At 55.4% G+C, this 8,016-nt stretch overlaps 1 protein-coding gene across 1 annotated transcript in view; it reads right to left on the bottom strand.

Annotated features, from left to right (window-relative positions):
- The window catches only part of WTIP (WT1 interacting protein), a 20,367-nt gene extending 12,658 nt beyond the window's left edge, over positions 1-7,709 (bottom strand). Inside the window, exons 1-2 of the mRNA XM_077754674.1 lie at positions 7,667-7,709; positions 2,604-2,705 (exon numbers count right to left, since the gene is read on the bottom strand). Coding sequence (XP_077610800.1) covers positions 2,604-2,649 — 46 coding nt within the window. The 5' untranslated portion in view covers positions 2,650-2,705; positions 7,667-7,709. The remainder of the gene's footprint in view (positions 1-2,603; positions 2,706-7,666) is intronic.
- Positions 7,710-8,016: the final 307 nt, after the last annotated feature.

The following is an 8,016-nucleotide window of genomic DNA, read 5'->3' as shown; positions in this document are numbered from 1 at the left end:
TTTTTTTTTTTAATAGTTTATTGTCAAATTAGTTTCCACATAACACTCAGTGCTCATCCCCACAAGTGTCCTCCTCCATGCCCATCCCCCTAAAATCTTTTTAAAAAAAGAAAATGCTGGGGCACCTGGGTGGCTCAGTCAGTTAAGCACTCGACTTCGGCTCAGGTCATGATCTCATGGTTCGTGAGTTCAAGCCCCGCGTTGGGCTCTGTGCTGACAGCTCAGAGCCCGGAGCCTGCTTTGGATTCTGTGTCTCCCTCTCTCTCTACCCCTCCCCTGCTCATGCTCTGTATCCCTCTGTCTCAGAAATAAATAAACATTAACAAAATTTTTAAAAATAAAGAAAGAAAAAAAGAAAATGCTGAGTGAAAATTGTTTCAAATTTGGAAACCTATTCACAAACTCCAAAATAAGTGAGAGAGAGGGTAGAAGAAAGATATTTTAGACATAGCGGAATTCAGAACCCTGGCCTCCCACATGCCCTTTCTTAGATAATGTCTTGTAGACATTGCTTCACAGCTTTGATTCTTCCCTTCTCCTCCGAGTTGTGTTCAGTAGCAGCCTTACCTCAGACAGCCTGCTGCGCTCAAGGGAAACCTGAATCCGTTCCCATTACCCACGGGCAGGCTTGATCAGTATAAAGATAATTCCTCTTCCCTTATTATGACATTGGTTCAGAGACTCAGGCAGGTCAGTCAATCAACCATAGCATTCCCCACAACCAAAGAAACTGGTTCAGCAATGGATGTGTGAGATGCTCTGGCCAGTGACATACGAGGAGATATATGCCAGGTGCTTTCTGGAAAAGAAGTTTCCAAAAACATGACCAGAAGAGATGCCCCCCTTCCTCCAGACTAGTGGTGTGCCAATGGAAGTCTCAAGCCGCCTCGGACATTTCACCACCATTAAAGAAGTTGCCCAAACCCGAGGAAGAAGCCAAACCCAAGGGAAACTCACCCAAGCTATTCATAGGGCCTGAGCCACTAGATCAATCCCAGCCTGAAGCCAGGCCTATCTCAGGGCTCCCAGTTCACTGAGCCAAAAAATACTTTTAGAGTTGAAGCCTCCTTAGCAGTTTCTCTGTTATCTGCAGCTAAAAGCTGCCAGGACCTAGTGGATCCAGTGCAGGGAGCACACAGGGGAAGGCACAGAATGAGCACTCCGCCAGGGCCAGCGGGCCATGAACTCAGGCTAAGGGGAGGTGAGAGCCTCCCAACAGCAACTGTGCAGGAAGCCTGATAGGATGGAGCCTCTGGGGAGGCGGGAAGTGAAGATATATAAACCAAGCCAATACAAGGGGCGGGGAGGGGAGGGTTAAAAAAAAAAAAAAGACACAAAAAAACTTCAGGAAAACGAAAAGACTATAGGACAAAAAGGGAGTGTGATCACAGTATAATTCCTCGCTCTGCAGTAGGGTTTTAAACAGTCAAGGAGGGGCGCCTCGGTGGCTCAGTCGGTTAAGCGTCGACTTCGGCTCAGGTCATAATCTCACGCTTCGTGGGTTTGAGCCCCGCGTTGGGCTCTGTGCTGAAAGCTCAGAGCCTGGCGCCTGTCTTCGGATTCTGTGTCTTCCTCTCTCTCTGCGCCTCCCCTGCTCACACTATCTCTCTCTCTCAGAAATAAATAAAACATTATAGAAATTTTTTAATAAAAAAAAATAAACAGTTAAGGAAACATAAACCTAGTTTACTGACTTAACCACAGTTTACAATGAAAGTACACTGAGGGCGCCTGGGTGGCTCAGTCCGTTGAGTGACCGACTTCGGCTCCGATCTTGATCTCACAGTTTGTGGGTTCAAACCCCACGTCGGGCTCTGTGCTGATAGATCAGAGCCTGGGGCCTGCTTGGGATTCTGTGTCTCCCTCTCTCCTGCCCCTCCCCCATGCATGCTGTGTGTGTTTCTCTCTCTCTCTCAAAAATAACAAATAAATGTTAAAATTTTTAAAAAAATAAAAAAGAAAGTACACTGAGAAAACAGGAGTGATGAGGAAAGGGCGGTGGCAGAGCCTGTTCCTCATCTGTCATAGCAAAAGTGTCAGTCTAAAAGTGCTGCATCAAAAACCAGCACTTGTGTGCTTGTTACAATAAGGAGGAGTCTGCCAGAAGAAACTGCTAAAAAATCCTGAGCGGCTGCAGCCGGAGAATGGGACCAGGAGTGGAAAGATGAGTGGTTTTTTGCTCTTGCAAAACAGAGCCTGCCAGGGCTATTTGACTTGATACGGTGCATGGATTACGCCTGTGTAGACTACAACGTTAACATGCTCAGTATAAATGAAAGATATTTGGTCAGGGGCAAAGCCTGAAGGAAAGCAGTAGAATCAAGAGTGCAGGTTTATTAGGTTGGTTGGATAACAGTTACTTTTTTCTTTTCGTAACTTTCTCTAGGTTAAATTATAACATTTATAGCTCACGCGTATGTAAACTTGGGAGAAAAATTAAACTGCAGGGAAAGGAAAGAGCAGCCCCACACCCAGGCAGGCAGAAAACACTGCAGCACTGGCTGTATACGCCCCACGCACGCGGCCAGGGGACACAGCGCCCTGCATTGGGACCTGGGTGCAGGGGCCCACGGTGCGGGAGGGCCGGGGAAGAGGGTACCTACCACAGGAGTCGCAGGTGAAGCAGTCTGTGTGATACAGGCTCCCCATTGCCTGGCACGCCTGCCTTGCCCCGTAGATGCCAAGCCCACACTTGATGCAAATGCCTGCGGGAGAGAGGCAGGAGAGAGCCCAGGTTGGCACCGGGACTGTCCTAACGCCGCCTGACCCCCGGCGAATGAACCTCCCGAGGCTCCGTCCACGAACGGCTAACGTGGCAACACGGGGACCCTGGCATTTGCTGGTGTTATCTGAGGACTCAGGGTAAGCAGGGCACCGGGCACAGAGTCACGGCTGGCTGATCCCGTCCTTGCCATCAAAATATTAAGGACATGTAAGGGCACCTGGATGGCTCAGTCAGCGGAGGGTCCAAGGCCTGATTCTGGCTCAGGACATGATCTCACGGTTGGTTCACGGGTTCAAGCCCCGCATCGGGCTCTGTGCTGATGGTGCAGAGCCTGCTTGAGACCCCGTCTCCCTCTCTCTGTGCCCCCTCCCCTGCTTACTTTCTATCTCTCTCAAAATAAAAATAAACATTAAAAAGATACTAACGGCATGTTTATACTAGAAAGTCATTCTGGGCGCCCTCAGCGGTGGCCCGCTCTTGGACTGAAGGGAAGTCCTGCGGTCTGTGAGGCAGAAAGAATGAAGGCCACACGGGCACAACCAGGGCAGAGTCGCTGACCCACCCCAGCCGTGCTTTCCTCATCTGTGTCGTAAGGTGAATGGATTCTCTCGTTTCATCAGCACATTGACCTTGCTGGCCCGCTACGGCCCCACCGCTTAGGTGCCGGGGACTCGGCACCGCCCTGAGGAGGGCGCGCTCAGGCAGCCTCTGTGCCAGCGGAGGAGACAGACGCCAACAGGTAAATAAACGATACCTCCGGGGGAAACGAGCGCGTGAGCTTTGAATGAGGGGGTGAAGAAGGCCCCAGCGACCAGGTGCTGTCTGAGCCAAGGTCTAAAGGAAAGAAGGCAGGACGCTGCCATGCGGGCATCCGGGATTACTGGGGGGAATCGAGGACCACCCCTAGCAGGCAGGGGAGGGGTGGCAAGGAAAAGGGGGACCAGCAAGGCCGGGGGGGAAGCCCGGCACTGGTCCCGGGGACTCCCTGGCCAGCCCTCCTGGAGACCCCGAACGTGGGCGGCCAGCCCGGACATCGGAAGTCCCCCTCACAGCTCCCCAGGGTCTCCTGTGCCCACAGGGCATGAAGACAGCCTCCGCTGGCCCTCCAGACCCTCAGTCTTCTGGCTGCTTCCCTCACCCTCTCCCTCACTTTCTACCACCTCTCTCTCTCTCCCTGCCCCTCCCTCTCTCTTGTTAACATGTAACCAGGGTTGAGCCTCCCCCCCATCAGCACCACCCTGCCAAGTGGGAAAGAAAGCTGAATCCACACTGCCATCTCCTAACTGTGCACACCTCCAGACTTCCCATCCTGAACCTACCAGATGTGGGGCCAGCTCCCCCTCTTTCGTTTCCAGACTGTGCCCCACACCTAGCTTTCTGGCTCTTCCCCCTTCCCAGCTCTGTTGGGTGCTCCCTGTTCTGTCCTGGGCCTCCCGTGCCTCAGTTTCCCCAGGGGAGGGAAGGCGAGCTCAGACGCCCTCGAAACCAGACAGGAAAGTAAAGGTGGCTGCTGGGGACGCAGAAGGGAGAGCGGAGAACAGCAATTATTCCCTACTGAAACTAACTACCAACTGAAACGTTCTGAAGATGCAGAAGGCCAACATGCCTGCAAGTCTCCACATGTGGCCGTCCCGCGTCTCCCTGGGCGGTCCCACCTGCTGCAATGGCTCACCCCTGCCGAGGGCTCCTGGCGCTCTGCCCCAGCCCACACCTCTCCCCTGAGTCACTGACCAGCTCCCAGATGGCCCCAGACCGCTGCAGGTCTAGCTCAGAGCTCTGGATTTCCCGCAAAACTGCTCTTGCCCTGGCGTTCCTGCTCAGGAAACGGCACCTGCGCACAGGGAGGTTTCGGGGAGCACCCAGGTCTCCCCTCCTTGTCGCCTCCAACTCTGAATCTCAGCTCCTCTGTTCCCTAATTTCGATTTCATTCCCCCCCTCCCCCTGCTCCCACCGGCCTGATTCAAAGTCATCAATTCTCATCCCAAAGGCCGTTTCAAGAGGCATCCCAGCCTGGCCCCCAAGAATCCATCCCACAGTCTGCAGCGAGACTTCCCTTTGGCAAGTGAAAATGACCCACCCGATCACCCTTACTCTTGTCCGTCAAGTCTGAAAACCGGACCCTGTCACTTTCTTAAGTTACCAGAATCCACAGTGAAGGGTGAAAGCCAGGTGTCCGTGGGAAGCGGGACGGGAGGCAGGGCAAGAGGGGGGGCTATGATTAGCTTGGTTCTGTTGGCTTTTTTGTCTAAATATGTGCTTTCACCTCTTTATTAAAAGACACGAAGGAGAACCAGGAGCCTGGAGTAGCCACAAATTTCAGGGAGTGCAGCGTTTCGAGGAGCGTGGACCCCACCTGTGGGAGGTAACAGTGAAACCAGACCCCCGAGGCCTGGCAAGCAGCCGGCGGGGCCGGGCCGCACCGGAGTCCGGCAAGAGCTGCCTGAGTCCCGCGAGGGGCGACTGACGGCTGAGGGGAGATCGGAGGCGCGTGAGCAAGGGCAATGCCAACCAGGCACCGGGATGCGAAGAGGCGGGCACGCCACCGAGACTTTGTGACCACGCAGGTGCGGGTTTGCTTTTTCCTGGCCATTTTTTTTTTTTGTGAAGTGAAAGACCTTTTCGTTAAAGGCATATTTATAACCAAAGAAAAAGGACCAGCGGAAAGAGGAAAGCTGAAGATCGGAGGAGGTGGGGGTTGGAGGTGGAATGACCCTGATCCTCAGATCTAGACATGGATTTGACACCCTGAGGGTAAATGACCGGCAGCCTGCAATTGCTGACCTCCGTTTTCGCAGCAAAACAGAAAGCAAGCCCAGGGACCAGAGAGAACAGGAAGGCTGTTGAGGGAATAAAAGAGGGAACTGACTGAGGCTTAGGGCGACGGGTGGCGCCCAGAAGATCACAGGGGTTCAAGACCATCGACCCAACGCCTACTGGTGCAGCAGCAAAAAAAGGGTGCAGCAGTCCTGGCTCAGAGTCAAGAGTTCTGCAGGGCAGAGGCGATTCAAGGAATCGGAGGTACTAAGGAGACCAAGAGGCAGTCAGACCCGAAGCAAAGCAAAAACAGGGTGTGGCCCTGGGAGGAGGTGGCTCCAGAGAAGGCAGGGAGGCCACCAAAGTTCAAGAGGTTCTGGAAGTCTGCGGCTGTTGGCTGGCTCTGGCAGCAGAACTTGGTGAGGAGAGATGGGAAGGTTCTAAAGCCATCAGTGAATGGAGAGAGGGGCCAGGAGGTCAGCAAGTGCCAGGGCCAGCGAGAAGGGGTGGCCCGGAAAGAAAGACACACTCTGAGGATGCGGCGTATCAGACATCACTTGAGCTCATGCTACCTGCGGACCTCCTCTTGCAAAACTGTGTATCATTCCAGCTGAATTGTGTGAAACTGCCACTTCTAAAGCTCCAGGTCAAATGTCGGCACTAAGTTATCAACAGTTTAAGCAAACAGTTGCCCATATTTTTAAAAATTAGGAAAAGGTAACCCAGATCTGGCTTCTCGGAAAAAAGGTCTACCTACCATCGCTCCCTCCCACTCCTGGTGGATTCAATGGGCCCTTTCGAAAGGATGACCCACCAGCTTGTGCGGTCTCGAGCCGTCAGCCCCTCAGTCTCCCAGCACTACCTGCTCGGGCGCGGCCGCCTCGGCTTCACACACGGACTCATGAGTAACCGCAGCGGCTCACAGAACCCACCGTGACGCGGGCCCCGCAGTGCACGGGGACAGGAGACAGGCAGTCTCTCCCAGAGACAGCACTGGAGGCGTTCTCCTCAGAAGCCCACCCCAGCTTCTGCTCCGGGCACCTGGCGGGCACGAGGGGCTAACAGTTTCCTAACTCACCACCATGCCCCCGGGGCCATCTGACAGCAGCCCCAACACCTGCCAAACCACAGATTCTCACCCCAGTGCTCCCAGATGGGCTCGAACCTCTCTTCTGTGTGTCCCTCCCGAAGGCAGACCCACCCTGCGGCCCACACAACCCCTGGGTGCAGAGTGGAACAGTCCACACCCTCACATGCCTCCTTTGGCCCACAATCTTCCTTCTGCCTGGAATGCCCCCATCTAGCCTGCCACCCAGAGCCTCCTCCTCGCTCAAGATCCAGTTCGGGGCGGTCCTGAGCTGCTAGCGGGAATGAATGCAGGAAAAGATACAAACCCCAGGACAGCCCAGTCCTGCCCCACAAGATAACCACCCCCACCCTCACCCCCTCAAAGCCAGGTGCTTCTGCCTTCCCGCTTATCAGTAAGGGAGGGAGGGAAGCCCCCTCCCCACGCCTCTTCTCAGAACCTCCGCCTAAGTAAGAGTCCTACGAGTTATCCAAAGGACTAGGGATCAGGAGGCCAGGGGCAGACTGGGAAATGGAGGCTGTCAGAGACTTGATGGGCTTTGCAAACGCTGTGAAGCAGGGTTTTCTCTGGAAACAGCCCGCATACACCACAGAGCCCCCGAGTGTGTGTGCTGGGCCTCAGGGTGGGCCTCCCCTCCCTCCACACTCTGCCCCCTTGCCACTACCATTACCAAAGCTTCAGGTCAGGGGGGTCCGGAGGTACCCGGCCCACTCCCCACACTGCTGGGGGCGGGGGGCGCGGGCTACGGGAGCACCAGTCCCTACACTGCTGGGGCTCATCGCGAAGCACCGTGCAGGATGAGCAGAGGCAAGTGCCAAGAGTTAAGAAGAAATGACCCGAAAGTGGCTTACTGTGCCTACTGACATGACTTTCGCTTAAAGGAAAGCCACTTTTGCCAGAACCCCTTCACAGGCCAGAGACCTAGAGTCGAAGTCGCTGCTCTAAATAAACCTCGGACCCTGCGGTTCGCACCCACACACCCCGTGCCAAGCGCCACGGGACNCTTTTCTCACCCCTGCCTCTCGCCCAACGCCAAGCGCCCGGCCCACCCCGGGCTCTCCCTCCCCGGGCCGAGCCGCGGCGCGGCCGAGCTCGCTCACCGAAGTAGTCCCGCGCCGTGCGCGCCTCCAGCGCCCGCTCCAGCNCCCGCGGGCTGAGCTGGAGGCGGCTCCCCCAGTCCCGGCCCGAGTAAGAAATACGAGCAGTTGACAAACGGTTCCCACATCCTCCCATCTCACTGACCAGCGCCGCCACACTTTCAGGCGCTGGGCCGGACTAGTTCAGCCCCGGGCAGAAGCGCTGCGCCAGCTCCAGGACCCAGGAGAACATTGTGCGTCGCGTGCAGATGCGCCCCCAGGACCTCGAGTGACCCCTCGACCCCTACCCAGCCGGTCCCGGAGCCATGTGGCTGCGCATCGGTTTCGGGAGCCGCTGACTGCTTAGTGGGGAA

This window comes from Crocuta crocuta, unplaced genomic scaffold, assembly GCF_008692635.1.
Source record: "Crocuta crocuta isolate KB4526 unplaced genomic scaffold, BGI_CrCroc_1.0 scaffold121, whole genome shotgun sequence".
In the NCBI taxonomy this organism is placed as follows: Eukaryota; Metazoa; Chordata; class Mammalia; order Carnivora; family Hyaenidae; genus Crocuta; species Crocuta crocuta.
This window is presented reverse-complemented; position numbering and strand designations above follow the sequence as displayed.